General features: G+C 44.5%; 5 protein-coding genes across 5 annotated transcripts; 3 read left to right on the top strand and 2 right to left on the bottom strand.

Moving 5' to 3' along the window:
- Window positions 1-1,217: 1,217 nt before the first annotated feature.
- Window positions 1,218-3,296, top strand: N7484_002903 (fungal specific transcription factor domain-containing protein; the record flags this gene model as incomplete). The annotated part of the gene is made up of 4 exons (XM_057113323.1): window positions 1,218-2,220; window positions 2,245-2,254; window positions 2,505-2,565; window positions 2,616-3,296. 4 exons carry the CDS (start codon window positions 1,218-1,220, stop codon window positions 3,294-3,296), a joined length of 1,755 nt encoding a protein of 584 aa, XP_056973463.1.
- Window positions 3,297-7,105: 3,809 nt separating this feature from the next.
- N7484_002902 (uncharacterized protein) lies at window positions 7,106-10,772 on the top strand (the record flags this gene model as incomplete). Its single annotated transcript, XM_057113322.1, has 2 exons — window positions 7,106-7,501; window positions 10,233-10,772. The coding sequence occupies 2 exons, from the start codon at window positions 7,106-7,108 to the stop codon at window positions 10,770-10,772; spliced, it is 936 nt and encodes a 311-aa protein (XP_056973462.1).
- Window positions 10,773-11,833: 1,061 nt separating this feature from the next.
- N7484_002901 (uncharacterized protein) lies at window positions 11,834-12,247 on the top strand (the record flags this gene model as incomplete). The annotated part of the gene is made up of 3 exons (XM_057113321.1): window positions 11,834-12,023; window positions 12,089-12,150; window positions 12,203-12,247. The coding sequence occupies 3 exons, from the start codon at window positions 11,834-11,836 to the stop codon at window positions 12,245-12,247; spliced, it is 297 nt and encodes a 98-aa protein (XP_056973461.1).
- Window positions 12,248-13,451: 1,204 nt separating this feature from the next.
- N7484_002900 (CCCH zinc finger DNA binding protein) lies at window positions 13,452-14,239 on the bottom strand (the record flags this gene model as incomplete). Its single annotated transcript, XM_057113320.1, has 4 exons — window positions 13,452-13,796; window positions 13,851-13,898; window positions 13,960-14,103; window positions 14,162-14,239. The coding sequence occupies 4 exons, from the start codon at window positions 14,237-14,239 to the stop codon at window positions 13,452-13,454; spliced, it is 615 nt and encodes a 204-aa protein (XP_056973460.1).
- A 1,911-nt stretch (window positions 14,240-16,150) lies between these two features.
- On the bottom strand, window positions 16,151-17,179 carry N7484_002899 (uncharacterized protein; the record flags this gene model as incomplete). Its single annotated transcript, XM_057113319.1, has 1 exon — window positions 16,151-17,179. One exon carries the CDS (start codon window positions 17,177-17,179, stop codon window positions 16,151-16,153), a length of 1,029 nt encoding a protein of 342 aa, XP_056973459.1.
- Window positions 17,180-18,001: the final 822 nt, after the last annotated feature.

Genomic DNA, 18,001 nt, shown 5'->3' with positions numbered 1-18,001 from the left:
CTTAATATTCGACTTCGTACGCCAATACCTCTAGTAAGCCGCGGTAGTCAAACAAGCATATTTCATCTATATACACCCACGAACGTCGACGAGCTTTATAAGCAAGCATCCTTAATTAAAGCTTTCCTTAAGCAACGCTTAAGAAGCCCTCCATCACCATCTCAAACCGCGTTAAACCAGCTTATCAAAGGCTGTCAAATTACTATGCAGAACGGCATCCTTCTCGAGGCAGAAAACAAGCTACTACGCGACGAACACAATATATAAAAGAAAAGACGTGAACGTACGACTAGGTAGATAGCACAAGAAGGTGGTCTATCCATATAAGAGGCTCTATAGCTCCAGGAGGCTCATAATTCGTTCTTTTAAGCAAGGCTAGGTCCGCGGGTGCCTCTAGCACAGGCCTCGGAAATACCAAAACCCCGGGCTTTACCTAAATGTGGTAATTATGGTGAAATTGGCCATAGAAAAACAGCATGTCCAAGTAGAGTTATATGAATATAAGACGTTATATGGTTGATATATATGCATATATGTGTAGGAAAAGTGGTTGGGTGGCCCACTCGCTTACATGGCCCACTCGCTTACCGACCACGTTACTCCAACGTCGGCATGTATTATTCTCGCCAAAGCTAGACTGCAATACGAGGATGCAGATGGTGAATATGACTGTAGGTTTCACGATGTGTAATGAAAATGCACTGTATCCAACGATATTTCCCCACATCAGATAAGGCCCGCCCCACCATGATAAATCTCCATTATTCTATTGGCCTTTGTACAGTCGTCCTCTTCCCCCGCACGAGACCTGGCAGGGCAGGTCTTCCAGCTGTGCACTGGAAAGGATTTACGCATCAGGTCAAGCTTAACGTAGGGAGTGATGAGAGTACTGAGAATCTGAGAATCTAACAAGGCTTGCCTCTCAAGAATTCGTACCCGATTTAGTGCAGATCTGACGGCGAACCGCCAAGGCAATTGCTAATCTAATGAATCTGACCCTTATCTTCCCCACTATCTTCGTCTCTCTTGCAGTCTTGTCTCATGCTGAAAAATAATGCTGGAGCCAGCCGCACGGTCAGAAAACTCATGCAAGCGGTGTCACCGAAGAAAGAAACGATGTGACAAGACCTTACCGCAGTGTCACGCGTGTCAACATGCCAAAGTCGCATGTAGCTTCCTCGATGACGAAGCTCAAGTAGCATCATATCCTATCTCGTATGATTTCTTCGCCAGCCGGATCAACTGCGACCAAGACTGACTCACAAAGTTATGTACGGCAGCTAGAAAGAAGGGTCAAGGACCTCGAGCAGAGACTCGCATCGGCTCTGACACCACAAACTTCCCAGAACGAGCCATCGACATATGCCTGGAACGAAGATACGGAGGCTCACTTGAGTGACTTGGGTACCGCCTTCCTACATTCAGACAGTGTCAATCACACCCCTCCATTACCATCCGATGCGAACCAGGTCCCTAGCTTTGACCCTTCGGCCGTCTCACCCACGAATGCGCGTGTTTCTGCTCCTCGAACAGACAGTTTTGCTGAAGAGCTCAGGCTCCTCTCGCTAGAAGCTGCAGCCGAGCGATATTTGGGGTCTTCTTCCGGGCTTTCATTGGCCAAGCTCACCCAGACAGTCCTCCAACGTCTATCGCCGGACCAAGATGGATTTATGTTTGACGGGGAATGCGACGAGAATCAGCACAATCATGAGTCCGAGCCCGACACATCTTCGAATCTGAACATGAAATATTTCGAGATGCTTCCTTCACTGACCAGTCCACTGCCATTGGATTTCTTATTGGGTAATACGGCCGAGGACTTTGAAGACTCCATGGCTCTTGCACTTCTCGAACCTTCTCACATCAGCTATATTTTGGAATTTTATTTTGCTCACTCTCACACTCTTTACCCGATGATTAGGAAAAGCGATTTCGAGGCTGTACTATGGGGAATATTGGCCGATCCTTTGGACCCACTTGCTCAGTCTCCCTTGTGGCAATATAGGATTTGGATGGTTTTAGCTATTGGGTCTACAACGTACTGCTCGGTCTCTTTGATGGATGAGACCGAATCGGTTCAATTCTTCAACAAGGCGATGACTTACTTTGAGTCGGCTATGGGGTGTGGGGATCTGGTGAGAGTTCATGCCTGTAAATCGGTCAAAGGTTTTGGTACTAACGCATCACAACCAGGCCGGTCTGGAAGTGTTAATGCTGCAGGTATCATACTCATTCTTCAATAAGATTGGACCAAGTATGTTTAGAAATTCACGAGCGCACACTGTTACTATCTCATGTCTAAATTTTGATAGATACTTGGTTTCTAGTTGGAGTTGCGGCACGAATGGCAATTGGGATGGGCCTTCATACAGCGGAAGTATATCAAAATTTAGCTGTAGATGCAGCAGAGCAACAAAAGCGAATATTCTTTTGTCTTTATATGATGGATCGGTAAGTCAAGCTGATCATGAATTCAGGGCGCTGGTACCTAACACTATTTCCAGTGTCGTGTCTTTGGCCCTTGGCCGCCCATTCGCTATCCAAGATGATGACATTACTGTTGAGGTTCGCGTTAATTTTTAATCATGAACAAGCTCGTCGCTGATCCTTCACAGCCTTTCTCCGAGGTCGACGACGAAAGTATAAAACCAGACGGAATAAACTCAACAACCAACCTGGAACCATCCACAATGGCAGTTCCACTTCACATTCTCGCACTCAGGAGAATCGCTAGTGACATCGGCACCCAGGTGCACTCTCCAAAGTTTAGCCGACAACAAAGCCCAGAAGCCCGGGAAGAAACTCTACAATCTCTCCACAAACGCTTACTTGACTGGCGTCGCAGCATGCCATTTCCTTTACCAGATCTTCAATCAAAGGTACCTCATCTGTGTACAAGTTGGTTCGACCTAAACTATTACACCCACGTCATCATGCTTTACCGTCCCTCGCCTTTGAGTCCAAGTTTGGACTCCGCGAAAATGAAGATCTTAGCCGAAGCGTCGTCAATGGCAATACGACAAGCTACAAATATGTACAGACAACGACGCTTTGCCTATAATTGGTTGAATCTTGTGGCTATCTTCAATTCAGCTCTGTCTCTTATGTACACTTCTACTGCCCAAGCGGATCATATTTCCCTGGTTCTGGATCATGCTAGGGTCATTGATGATCTAGAGCTGGCTGTTGAGCTGCTGGAAGCTTTTTCGACTAAATTTTCTTCAGCGAGGAAAATTCAAGGCATGATTCGAGTGGTATCGGCGAAGCTTGAAGTTTACAGAGTACCTTCTGTATGATTTTGAGGGAGCATCTTGGATGTGCAGTGAAGGTAATGAATACCCTTTGAAATACTTGTCTTCTCTTTGTTACGGAGCATAACCTTGAAAATGTTTCATACACGTACTGTTACCGCGAACAACCCTTCGGCGCAACACGGAAACGCATGAATTAAACCTTGGAAGTATCACGGAAACGCATGAATTAAACCTTGAAAGTATCATCAACACCTACAGCTCCCAACTGGGACTTCTTAATTTCCAAGACTTGGTATTCAAAGACACGTTAGAGAGTGACATATTGGGCCGCAATCAAGGGAGTATGGCGAGCAAGAAGCATTGTGTTGGTGATGACATATTTTCAAATGCGCTCAGCTTGGGTACAAGGGCCGGTCAATGTGTACATATGCCAATTGTTAGGGCGATTCCCTTCTAACACAGCCCCCACTCAGCCTTCTGGCCACCCGCATCACCACCGCACCGCATGTACCCCTCCTCACCGACGAGACTCTCATTCATACAGCAAAGTGGCCTTGGTGATAATGTGATCCACTTCTCACCGGGGTCCTCGTTTGCCAATGCACTGGCACTGATAGCGCTATAACACCATGTAAGCAACGTTGCTATGACCTAAATCGAAGCTTTCTTTTACCTTGTATTAAGCAGCATCTGTGTTGATTCCTTGCCATGTGAGACATTAGACCCCGCTCATCGATGCAGGTAGGAACATAATTTACATCTGGGCTAAGGGTCAGGGCCACGATTATCACACTGGGCTTAGTATGTATTAATTATAACCAATGGGGTAAATTAGATGAGTTGTAACAGTCTGGTATTTTTTGTTCCAGGGTTCTCTCTGTCTCCGATTCACCCGTGTCAGACGGCAGGGGCTCACTCACCGGTATCTCCCAGCTTCCCCGTCTGCGGCCGATCCTCCTAATCTTCCACAAAGCTTCTCAAATTATTCTCCACTCCTCCAAGCCTCACCATAGTTTCATAAGGCTTACCTGAGTAGGAGATAGGTCATCTTCAGAGTTTTTCCATATCGCTAGGACCCCCAGGACAGGGACCTCTAGGGTGCGCCTTACTCCCAAAGATTTGTCAGTGCATCGTTGAATCCTCGCATCTCGTTTCTTGAGACTCCAATGGGCGGTATACATCATGTAATGCTTGAAATGAAATGGATTGCTCCATCATGCCATGGCTGTTCAGGTTTCTCAGATCTAACGAGGCCGGCCATCACAGGCTTCGCATTCTACCGGGACAGGTCATCTTACTCACTGACACAATCAGTATGACTCGGGTTAGTTCTGTTAGTTGCTCTGCATTATCCATCCGCTCTACAAGCATCATCGACAGTAAAGGCGCCGAAGTGACTCAAGACTAGCCTCCTTCCACTCGCACAGCTACGAATGGGGTAGGAGATGGCATTCGCCCCCCGCCAGCATATCACTTGTAAGTATGAGATTGCTGTGAGTTCTAGAGATACCTATCAATTCTTCTCCGCTGAATAAAGTTTGATTGTACAGACCTTAGAGTCTCTGAGACCTAGTGTCACCTGTCCGAACCTTGTAGCTGGGAACGAAACTGGTTTGAGAACCTTCAGAGGATTCTCTTAAAGGCCAACGGTTGTAAGACAAGGTTTTAACGCCCGGGTGCTCCGAGATGAACTTTGCTGGGAAAGGGTGACAAAATGACAGAAAAAGAGGTAGCCTCGTGATCGCAAAGGCATATTCTAGAAAACTATATTCTCTACATATAGATAAGTGTCAATTGTGGCCAAAGTGTAAAGATAGAGCTATTCGCACAAAAAAGCCCTATATGAAAATGATCTCAAACAGGTGCCTGGTAGTTCAAGTTGCGGTGTTCTAGTGCACCATTTTTTTCTATTACCAAATGTTATCACTTCAGGTTGAAATTTCCTAAGTCATGAATTATTGGTCTGTATTTTTCCCATTATGTCATGTTCATATTCATTTGCGTCACGTTGGTCCGCAGGCGCTGCAGACGGGATGATTACAGCATGGACAGCGCTCTGGAGATAAAGCGAAGCTGGACATCTGGCCGCAGGCACACTAATACTGTCTTAGTAAAAGATATATCATAGGAATCCAATAAGCCTTACACATGACCAAAATTTATTCATAATAGAGGTCATTCCCTGAAGTGGTTGTGATGGACTCGTCCAATTATTGTCCATTTCTTGGTATGTCTGCCTTGCTCGAATAGTTTGCCGTGAGCTCGCCGAACTATCCTCCATGTGTAAGTCTGTTTGATCTTCGTCTGGAATAAACCGTTCAATGCCTTGATCCGCATCAGACTGTAAGTTGTTTTCATCCTGCAAGGCACCACGTGAGCATTAAAAGAATTCAATGTAAAAGGTTCACCTACTATTTCAGCTGAAGCGTAGTTCACACCTTGAGAAGAACAGGATGCTTCTTCTTCGCATCCAAACGTCGGGTCATTCCAGTCTTCGAACAAACTTCGTGGCACGGCAAAGAGAGATACATTCTCTAAATGTCTTGCAAGGTGTCGATCAAAAGGATGGCCTCGAGTGATGCTTTTCTGACACAATACACAACGAGCCTCTGTGGTGAGTGGGACATCAAATGAGAGTTCATGGTGGATTTTCACATGTTCAACCCATTGATGCCTCCTTTCATAAAGTCGATCGGGGGTCTTACAACTTGGAAACGTGCAGACATAGGGCATAAGGTCGCTGAATATATGGTGCATCCAGGACTTCCTATCACTGGTTTGAACCATATGACAGCACAACTGGCATTCAAATGGCTGACCTATTATGGCACCTTCCGGTGGGTTCAGATGAGCAATGTCTTCATCGGCGTCCATTGTCAAGTTCCCATATGATGTCATGGATTGATCTGATTCCGACTTCCCGTCCCAAGAGTTCAAAGCTGGGTCTCTAAACTCAGTTGCCATACTTTCCGAGGGGGCTGTCGTCTTGCTGTCTTCTCCTTCAACCCCATGACCGAGCTTTTGACGATGCCTTTCTCGGTATTTCAAGAGTGCTCGGCGTTTGGAATTGGCAGTCCCGAGTCGATCCAAGATCTGGCGGGATGCATAAGGGAATTTGGCATATAGATGCTGTCGATCATTCAATTCGAAGTTGAAATAATCAGACTTCTGAATTTGTTTCAAGCGGTCATGCGAAGATGGTTTTCGAATGATTATAGACATTTCATAAAGTTTTGTAATCGTATGAAACAGATCAGAGTAGATCAGTCGGACTTCTTCCATTGGATCAAATTCAAGCTCCTCATTTGGCATGCCTGTGTTTAATACCTCTTCCGCGGTATCTTGCAAGTCCACAAGTAAACGATGGAGCCTGCCAAGCTGCCTCATTACTTGACTTTTAATGTGGGATGCATCCCGCAGTCGATACTCCAAAGACAACTGACATGTCTGATGAGCACCTATGTTCGAAACCCAAACCCGAAATCGCCCAAGTTCATCTTTCCACTGTGAAAGCTTGACTATGGGCTCGAACCTTTGCAGATTCCCGGACTGTAATAGATCTTGAAATTGGCCTCGGCATATTACGACTTCAGATGATATCGTCTTTTGGACATCCATATTGTTTTGTTACCCCGGAATTAGTGCATCGATTTTCTTTCCAACACGAAGGTCTTCGATAAGAAGATAGAATTACCCCGCCTAGTCAGGTACTATTTTTGGGGATCTGGTTGGGCGGGGCTTCGAGGCGGGGTCAGTGAGTTGGCCTTGTATGATTGCCTCAACAGGCATAGGCATTCATATAACTCCTTCGATATCCAAACACTTGTGTCGATAGGCAACACCCTGGAAAGATGGTTACAGGTATTGAGGCCACTGGCCTGGTTCTAGCTATTCTTCCTCTGATTATAAACCAACTGGACAGCTGTGTCCAGGGCGTTGAAACGATGAAGTCCTTTCGAACGAAACGGTATCGCAGATATTTAGATGAACGCGCAGCTATTCTCGGTGGACAACACGCAATCTTGCTCAATTGCTTAGAAACAATACTGGAAGATATTGTCCCCGAGGATCAAATCTCGAGGCTCTTGGCAGATACACAGGATCTGCTGTGGGCGGATCCAACTCTTCAGAAAGATCTTCAACAAAGGCTAGGTCGGGGCTACACACCATTCTGCGACATCATGAGCCAAGTGTCCCACATCTTGGAAGAACTGGCAAACAAGATGGGGCTTCAGTTGAATAACTCAGTAAGTACATGTACTCACAGTGGTCAACAATCCCATTATTGTTCTTGGCCCGCAAAGGGCTGCGGGCTAAAAGGTTTCTCCACGCACCCATCGCTAAAAAGCCTATTCAGATAAAGCAAAGTCAGTCTCCTGCTACCTTTCACGGGATTCATAAAATCAAAGATATCCTTTCGAAAAGTATATACAAACAGTTGTTTGAGGATTTGAACAATCTGAACAACATCATCAGAACGCTGGTCGATCAATCTGTCACCCGAAGTACGCGGCAAAAACTCAAAACCGAATCGAAAGAGTCGACGAGAATGTATAAATTAATTCGCCAAACAACAGCTAGTCTGTACGACACAATAATGAACAAGAACTATTGGCAATGTTCTTGTGTTGACACACACTCATTTCATTTTGTTCTCGACAAGGATATCAACATTTGCGATCGGTTGGAACCAAACCGGCTTCGTTTAGTTTTTATGACGACTCCAACGACAGCATCCTGTTCAAAATGGCACGAAATAGAAGCAAAGGCCGCCCTAATTCACTCTGTACCTGTCGCTCCGCCAGCATCAATTAGTACAAGATCGCGTACTTTACGCTTTGCTCCATCTACGGTCGATTCAACCACCTATGGGAACACCGTCACATCCAGCAGTTGCTCTTCCTGCAAGATCTCAAATATCTGTCAAGCAATTTATGACTGTTTAAATCCAAATGGTCATGGATCACCGATCGGTCATGTCTCTGACGGGCAATATACGCACGACTTCCAGGTTTTGAAGATGGGCGCTGGAAAATTGGAATTACACACACTTGAAGATTTACTTGTAGCATCACTATCACACCCTGGAAACCTCTGCACACCTCTGATATTTCCAAAAAGGGAACGCCGCTTTTTAGCAGCGAAACTAGCGAGCACCGCTCTTGAATGTCACGGAAATTGGCTTCCATCACGTTGGTCGTCTCGCAACATCATCTTTACCGGGAATGTTACCACTACCAGTCTCGAAAAAACAATTCAGACACCCGTTATAGCTCGAAGAATATCTACCCCCACGGAATTTGAAGGCTATCCACTCTGCTGGGCAGGCTGTAATGACCTTCTTTTTCCTTTAGGGCTGGTTTTAATTGAGCTTTCCCTTGGTCGGACAATCACCTGCCTTCATGCACCAAATGGTCAAGGCCAAGATGAGATTGCCACGCTTTTTGAGAGGGTTAGGAATTGGATATATGATGTTTCCTGTGAGAGTGGCCCAAATTACGGGGACGTTGTTCAGCAGTGCTTTTTTTGGACTAAAACTCGTGACGTAAACATTGATAGTGAGGAGTTTCAGGCGGCGGTGTCTCAGTATATCATAAAACCTCTCGTTGAAGATTTCATCCAATTCAGTACTCTATGAGGCACGGGTGCCATAGCTCTTGATTTTAGGATTCTCCATCGCAAGAAATATATGTCACACTTTTTGAGCTTTTCCAGAGTCATACCTTCTGTATCTATTATATTAAGTACTTTAAAATATTATTTTGCCAATTCTCTGTCCAAATTTTTTTTTTTCTTTATTATCTACTAAGTTTTCTATAGGGTTATGGTCGATTTAAATTAGCCATCTGTAGAATCTCATGAGTCTCCCTCTTCTTCTTTATATCCTTACGCTTCTAGATAAGTTGAATTTTGATATTTAGTACCTATTTATAAAGAGATTAATGACTAAATTTTCGATCTACATTATATTTTAGGCGTTAATAAGCTTATGCGATCTTCAAAGAGCTTTTTTATAATGATCTAGTAGCCTTTTTATACGCGTTAAGGAAGCGACCTACGGTTACCTACCCGCATCTTTGCTATGTAACGGAGGTCACTTAAAGTATACTAAACCTAAGTTTCTATAATACTTATTATCTTATTTTTTATAAAATATACATAAATCGTTAATTAGGTTAAAATATTTTAGGCGTATTACGTCCTAGACTAATTTTAGTGCTTATTGACTGAGTATTCTAACGTCGCGTTTTCTACGGTCGCGGAATTAATAAAGTAAGGCTAAATATAAGAGGTTAATAAACCACACTATCTCCTTTATATTAGAATATTTGAATTATAACGATATAGCTAGAATGTATTAGTATTGGATTTCGATATGAAAAGGTAATTTAAAGGCAAGTTGGTGACTGGGTGGTTTAATCTATGTAGAAAGTGACAATTTAGTGTGGTTTGACACTTAGTGTGGCTGACTAAGTTGGGAGGCTTGGTTAGCACACCACTAGTGGTCAAAACGTGTTACAATTATAATGTGCTTCTCTTTTAGGCCTCAACCTCATTATATACCGGTTACATTAAACATGGTCCACTGCATGAAATAATATAATCATGGAAAATCCTTCTATGCTGTCGCTACATGAGATAGCACATGCCTATCACCAGATGTCAGTGGAGAAACGATAAGTGGGCTAGCATTTTGGCTTGCCCCGCCCTCGTCGGTCCGCCCGATCAAAGGTTGGTAGAGCAACTTGAGCCTATTGTCCCCAACATTCGGAGTTATGACTACCGAGGCTGGATATTGCTCGACACATTCTAATAATTTGTTTCATTTTCTTTGCGAGGAAAGAGAAGAAGATCAACCGGGTTCAACTTCCCCAGCTCTCTGCGGGTTTCTCCGATATGTCTCTGGATCCTTCAATTAGCAACGATAACAAAACAAACGCCAACCAACACTTAATGAAACATTTCTCACTATGAGAGAAAGTTGAAGATCAGACGGACGTCGACCCAGATCCGGTTCAGATGAAATATAGTCCTCAGTCGGCCGAAACTGATCCTGATTCTTATCCTGAGGGAGGATGGAACGCCTGGAGCGTTGTACTCGGAAGCTGGATGGCCAGCTTCAGCACAATCGGAATGATGAACAGCCTAGGAATCTTCCAAACATATCTAGAAGAGCACCACCTCCGCGAATATTCATCCGGCAAAATAGGTTGTATCCTCGGTGTCTACTCGTTTCACGCCTTTTTCTGCGGAATCCAAGTCGGTCCAATATTTGACGCCAAAGGCCCACGTATTCTCGTCGCTTGTGGTGGAATCGGGACCGTGCTTTTCATGATTCTCCTTGGATTCTGTACCCGGTACTGGCATTTTATGCTGGTGTTTGGAGTCTTGGGAGGCGTGAGTGTATCGCTTGCCTTTAACCCCGCAATTTCCATTGTTGCGCATTACTTCCGTCGACGAAGAGGTCTTGCGACGGGTGTTGCGTCTTCTGGTGCGTCGTGTGGTGGCGTGGTATGATTCAGTCTTGGCAATGACGACAAGTCTGACACACTCGCTTTGGAATTATCGGCAGAAAGATCCGATATTTGATCGGGTGGTCTAGGCAATCGTATTCAAATACAATGACAGGTTCCAAAACTTGGGTACGAACCGGTTTCCGTGGAAGCGGTCAACTTGCCACCGCACCATGGTTGGAGGATCTAGACTGTCTTATTCGGGCTTCAAAACATAGCTTAGGGCATTTTCAAAACATGAAGTCGAAGCTGAAATCCATGGTTACTGAGGTAAACAGTTCGATTCCCACTGCCCAAGATGCATCTGATTTGCACGATGCATCTGGGTGGCTCTATGCTTGATCTGACACGCCGGTTCCTAGGGTAAGATACGGATCTCAAGTGGCGGCTGAAATAGGATATGTGATTGTTTCACGTTCTGTCGCTCATTGTAGAGTTCTAGGATTTCATGATAACTTGGAATGGCTCTCGAGTAGACTGAGAGAGCGAGGTCTTCGGGACCCCGGTTTCCAATGGATTATCTATTCTGTTCACTCGAAGGCTCTCAGAGTCTAAATTATTTAATTGAGAATCTTTCTCTAAAGTCTACCCATGCTGAAAACAAAAATCCAAACCTGCATGCACAGACTGCTTCCACAATCATCCCCTCGGTGGGCCACTCTACCGAATGAGTTCTTTCTTCAATTTCAATGTTCCAACCACTAACCTAAATCCAATCTAGCTTGGACCGTAGGTTAACCTTCGTATCCCCGCACGAACGGGACGCCAAGTCAATCATACCTACGGGTGTCCTCTACAACAGCCTATGCATCAGGACATACCTTAGGTGATGGGATCATCTGTCACACTTCGATCTAGACCGACCAGACGAACCAGATCAATGAATCATTAAATATTAGCTGGGGCTGGACTAGATGATCTAAAGCTTCTATCACAAACCTTGTCAGGTGAGAGTAAAACTATTTAAAGGCTCAAGATTCCGCCAGTTTTCGTCTCTTCTGAACTCACAATTCATTGACTACAACAAGATCAACAAAGATTCCGCTTTCCAGAGTATCCTTCAACATGCTTGTGAAGAACATCCTCGCTGTTTTCGCCATTGCCGGCATGGCCGCCGCTTATCCGGCTGAGGAAGTTGAAACTGATCTTGAAGAGAGGGGCTACTGCGAGAAAGACAGCAATTCTTGGTGCTGCAAGAACATTGTCCCCTTTAGCATCCTCTTCTTCGATGGAGTTGGATCTGACTGCAAGCACCGTAAGATTTCCCAAATTTTCAAACAGTGAACATGTTGAGGATATGTTTATTAACATCTAAAACAGCTGGTAATGATGGATGCAAGTATGGTAGTAGTCCCCTTTGCTGCCACAAGGGCCAGATTGTTGTAAGTTTTTGGTAGCAATCCTTTGAGCAAAATAAAGACTAACTCAATATAGAGCAACGGAAAGGACGGCAGCCAGGTCGTCTGCCTCAAAAAGTAGAGGAGGGCTTGTACTCCTCTCTGGCCGTAACCTATGACAACCTTGGAAGGGGCCTTTCAATGGTCTTCACGCTCAACTGAGTTGATGGATGGTGGATCACATTCTTTGAAAAGTAGGGTTCGCTGATTGAGATTTTGGACTTCGTGTTTTAAATAGTGATAATTATTCAACAAATACACAATAATAATGAATGTTTTTGAACTGAAAATTGAGGTCATATTAGCTTACGTAATATATACTTGGAAACAGACTGTAACCTCGGAAAGTGACAATGCAGGTCATGGAAGATTTTAAACGCCCAGTTATGCAATAGAAGTAAAAAGGCCTGTGACTAATTTAGCTACCTTTACGTAGATTTTCAGCGACAGCGACATTAGGCTTTTCATTCAAATTACAGCCTTGAAGGAAATTTCGACAAAGTTTACCATATGAGATAAACCGACAATGTGAAACGGAAATAGGTCAGTACATCAAACTGGGGTCACAATAGTGGTGTCAACGCCGTGAGGGAACTTGCAACTCTGAAGGATACAATTTTTTGGACACTGGTGACCCATCACACATCTCTCATCATAACATCGCAAGCCCCTCGGACAGGCAGACAAGCGAGCGACACACATCAAGTCAATCACGTCTTGGTCAATAAGCCTTGGCTCATGCTTATGAGTACAAGCTCCTCCGTATGAGCACACTCCCAATACATGAAACTGGTTGCAGAATTTGTGTTGCTTGAGAACCTCAAGTTTGCGCTTCGTGGAATAGTGCAATGGGCTATCAACCCGCTCCCCGTTGGCATTCCTGCACACAACCAATTTTTGATTTCCAGTTATGACCGCTCTCACGGGTGAATTTGCCGGCCTGGGGCCACTTCCTGGTACAACAGGTGCTGCTCTTGCCACGGAGGCGTAATTTGCAGTGGGTGTCCGTGGCGGTGTGATTGCAGGCGTAGCAGTTACACCCCCAAGCGACACCCTTCTAGGTAGCTTCTCGGATCGGAAGACTCCAGGGAACGATGCCGTCTCAAAATCAGCTTCCAATTCTTTCAGTTCGCGACCGAATGGTGGACCCTCCACCATGGAGATACGCTTGGATCCACGGTGAGGCCCCAATACACGTGCATATCCATTATCCGCAGATCCACAGAAAGCGATGTGCTGGCAATGCACGTCTAGAAAATATTGGTCAAAGAGAGCTACAATATTGGTTAGCAAGTGCCCCTCACGCTCGAGATGAGAAGCATCATGGCATCACCTCGGATTTTCACATCGGAGCATTCCTTTCCATTACCAGCATCCACAAAGTCACATAGGGGCCCTTCCATGTTGAATCCTTGGATAAAAGCTCGCAAGACTTCTTCCGAGTTTATTATGCCCGTATCACGATACGTCTTTGCTAAACCAGTCACGTTCGCATACATCCGAATTTTGTAATGGATGTTGGCGTCGACATCAGGGGCAACCTTTCGCACATGGACCTGTACTGCCCCCATGAGAGCCTTTGCTGCGGACCGACCGCCTCTTTGTCCGTCTTGAACGAACTCATCCAGAAACTAGGATTGTATAGTGTTAGTCGAGGTAGCGATGCTGAAAACAATTGTTCTTACGTTCATATGGTCGCCATCAACGAGTACTGATGCAAACTTTAATTTTGCCTGTACGCATGCAGTTAATTAAACATCTGTATTTATTGACTGGAATTTCCATCGAGCATACTTCCTTACGAGACTTCTCTTCAAGAAGATACTCAAATTTCTTGACTTCATCCCTATAAGCCCCAGCTAGCTTTTTCTGATCTTGGGATTCGTCTTTCTCTTGTTGAAGATCACTTTGGAGGCTTTCAACGTAGCAAAGGAGGTTCTGCAAGCAAAGTGCCTGTTAATGAAGGCCAGCCGGCAACCATGAGCACTCAGCATACCTCGATAATCTGGTCTTTGCTATCTTCAATAGCCTGCACCGTCTCATACCTATTCTTCAACGTTATCAAATCCGACATGATGATCGCTTCCCAACAGAGTCAACACTCAATTTTTGCATGAAAAAGAACAAAAAGAAGGAGAAGATGTTTGGTATTTCTAGTTAATTCGTGGTGGAGCATTCTGGCTTCCTGCTGACTGGCGGCCATACAAAATAACTCAAAATTCATCTGCCACGTCATGTTAGAACATTTAATGCATAAACTCTTGTGACTTTGTGGCTATTCTGGGCAAGAGAAAGTTGTTATCTGCATATCATTGGTGTGTCGTCGGGAGCACCAGCCCGCCCCATACAACGAGTGGCTCTTGCAGGGTTCATGGCGAAGCGCCGCACACAGAAACCAAAAGCTGCGGCGAGGCGTATTTTTACCTTCCTTTCGTAAGGATTCAGCCTAGGACTATGGCCACTAAAATGAGTGGGTTTCAAATATTTTTTACATCAAGAATGATTTCAAGGGCAGAACATGCATGCTTAGCGGGTTGATATATTCGTCTTTTGATGTATTACTATGCGTGATGAGTAAAACAGGCCTAGTTGGACCCCAGGAGCAGTCAGCCTTCTTCTTTCAACTTTTGATTAAAACGGCCCCATCTTACCATGAATATTCATCATGTGCCCTGCAGGGAGGTGAGCGGCTTCAATGATCGAACGTAATGTCGTGGGCTGGTTTGAGATGATTTTGGCAACCAAAATTCCTTTTTCTATTTTGAAATAGGATCAGGTTCGACATGCTTGCATACCTACGATATTTCCATTGACGGGATCTTATAATCGCTTGTCCCTACTAATCTTAGATCTCTAGCGATTGGCTTTGATCACTATCGGAACATTGATATTCCCTTTAACGGGGCCAAGCCAGAGATTAAAACAATGACGAGGCTTTCTTTAAGTCTGACACACCGACTTCCGGAGCGTTCATCATTTACACACGAAACTTTCGTATTTTTAGGAGGTTCTTATACGTTTTATATCGCGAGGAGAAACTTGAAATACTCCGGCCTATAACTCCCGGAGACACTCCTAATCTCATGCCCATATTGATGAAACACACATAGAGACCAGAGACAAACAGGCAACACCCTAGCCAGGGAGACTTCATAGTGGTCTCCTCTTTAAGACAGACAACTTCCTCTCTTAAAACAAAAAATACAAAATTGAAAATTAAAAAAGGGGGTTTGGGAAGGGAAAAAAAGATAAGATCAAAACGGCGAAGGTCTAGTAAAGACATATGACAATTGATGTATCAAGTCAATAAGTCTCTTGAATTCTTTGCCATGAAAATTCCTTACCCATCTTGTTTGATTTCAAATATTCATTTCAACCTCTAGATCCTGTTTCGATTCCTCTTTATAGAATTATAATTCAGGAAATTAGAACGAAACGAGAATGGAATGAGAGCGCAGATAGGTATAAAAGGCACTCACAAAGCACGGCTATAGAATTTAGGTTGGCTGACTATCAATTAAAACGAAGGACGTTCAGATGATGAATCCTCCATCAGAGTCACATCAAGGCCTCTCATGTATATCAGCGCTTTCCCTTTTATTCTCTTATTCTCCGCATCATCCTATCAATACGAGACAGTTCTGTCTCCTCTCTTCTTCTTCCATAGTTTTGAGGCTTTTTCATCTAATCAAAGACAATCATCGGTCATAATGATAGGCGGGAATATCAAATATCAAAATTAAGTTTTCTACAGCATTTGATTTATAACTCGTAGCATCGGTCCAGAAGGCATAGCCAAAGAAAGCTGGAAACCAAACCTAGATCGTAAACTCGGTCCACCACTCGCTCCACCATGTTTTCATGTTTTCAGACCACTGAAATAATTAAAAATGCGAATGTCATAAAGATCGAAAATATGCGAAACAAATTATCAAACAGCAAGGAAGAACAATTGGCAGGAGACTTCTGAATGGAGAAATCAAGACTAGGTAAAACCTTGAACGCGCCAGACAGATTCAGCGAAAGGTACTAAGGCCTGCTGGTGAAGAATAATATCACTTTCTGCTGATCCTGCTGTGGGCTGTCGTAAGAACAAAAGGTCAAAGGGTATGATGAGCGGATCTCCAGTAACGAACACTTGACCGTCAACCTTGGCAATGGTCACTTGCTGGGTTCGTTGGATGTGTATATCAACCCATTGCCATATGTCGATAGTAAGGCTAGGGGCACGCCGGTTTACCTTGATAGTCACTGTTAAGTTGGCCCTCCCTTTCGTAGGACTAAGCCACCAGCGGAAATCCCGCTCCAGCTTGGCCTGTGATTCCGAAACAGCCACTTCAAGGCTAACGGTCGGTTTACCAGTGTGGCCGGGCTGGCCCGCCGCGGGACCCCAACCCCAATCAGCTTCTTTTCCACTATCGTCACCTCGAATGATAACTCCTGAATAGTTTTGGAATTCGAACTGCAAACTCATAGCGGTGAGAGCGAAGGTGATCATGTTGTTAAACCGGGACTGCATTTCTGAATGTACTGGTCCCATCATTTTGACAAGCAGGAGGCTAGTTTTGAAATCAAATGATAGTCGTAGGGAGAGGTTCGCAGCTTGGATTCGGTCCAGGAAATCGGTTCGTATATCACGTTCTTTGATTTCGAAAAGAACGCATCCGTTGGTCGATTCGGTGGTCGCTCCGCTGGTCAATTCGTTGGTACTTTGATTGGGCGATTCATTCTTCAGTTCGCTGGTCAATTGACTTGTCGGTTCATTGTTGTCGTGTAGTATATGGTAACGTGGGCGTTGGTGCATGCTATGTAGATGCTGTCGATCACGGCGATCTTGCGTTAGGCGAGAAGAGGCTCTAATGGCTTTGGAATCGTTGGACCTTTCAAAGCGTTCACGCTCAAGGCTCATGATCTCGTGGAATTGATCTATCCCATTGTATGCATATCTGGGGATTGATGGCGGTAGATCTTCCAGGAATTGAGTCTTCTGACTTAGCTGGATATGTTGAGGCATTGTGCTACTAGGAAATCTGGAAAATGACCAGGTAGCGATTGCATATGTCTTCTAAGTTCGTAGGTGTATCCGATTTCGAGGGACAGCGAGCGATCAGAGAAGTGACCGATAGCCTATAATCATGTTAGATCATTGAAGTACCTGTGTGGAACCACATTTAAGAGTAGCTACAACATTTACTGCTAGGTAGTTGATTTACCGATAATAGGCACCCAATCGGGTACTGTTCCAACCTTGGAGCTTGTTATTAATCTTTTTGTCAACCTGTCATTAGTTAACTATTGTCCAGGGGCTTTGGCTATCACGTATTTAAGCTTCGGGGAATGGAATCATCATTACATTATAAAGAAACATACATAGGTATGCTTGCTCTGCCATCCCGAAAAAAATTTGCGCCTCCTCCGACTACATTGGTATAGCGAAACTTATCATGACAAGCAAAAGTACAAAGTCGGAACGGAATTCTTATGACAGCGGATACGCTATGGAAAATTACGTATAGTCAATAGCATTTAAGAGAATCACTCTTTTCTCGGCATTGCCGCATCGATTCAGCCAGTCTATTTCGATTCATTTACAAGAAACTTTTATCACAAAATTCTTGAACCTCACGTCTGGAATCGGATATTCCCATATCGCGAATATTCGACGGTGGTGACTGTATTGCGATTGGGTTAGACGCGTCAACTGCGAAAAATCTTCCATTGCCATTGTTCACAGTGCTACAACACGAAAGTGAGCTCTGATTCTGGATTCATCTCAGACGAGAAACCCTAGTGGCGCTATCATTGCGGCAACCTCAGGAGCGGCATATTCCCGGCT

This window comes from Penicillium longicatenatum, assembly GCF_028827895.1.
Source record: "Penicillium longicatenatum strain IBT 33135 chromosome Unknown contig_2_segment0_segment0, whole genome shotgun sequence".
Classification (NCBI taxonomy): Eukaryota; Fungi; Ascomycota; class Eurotiomycetes; order Eurotiales; family Aspergillaceae; genus Penicillium; species Penicillium longicatenatum.
This window is presented reverse-complemented; position numbering and strand designations above follow the sequence as displayed.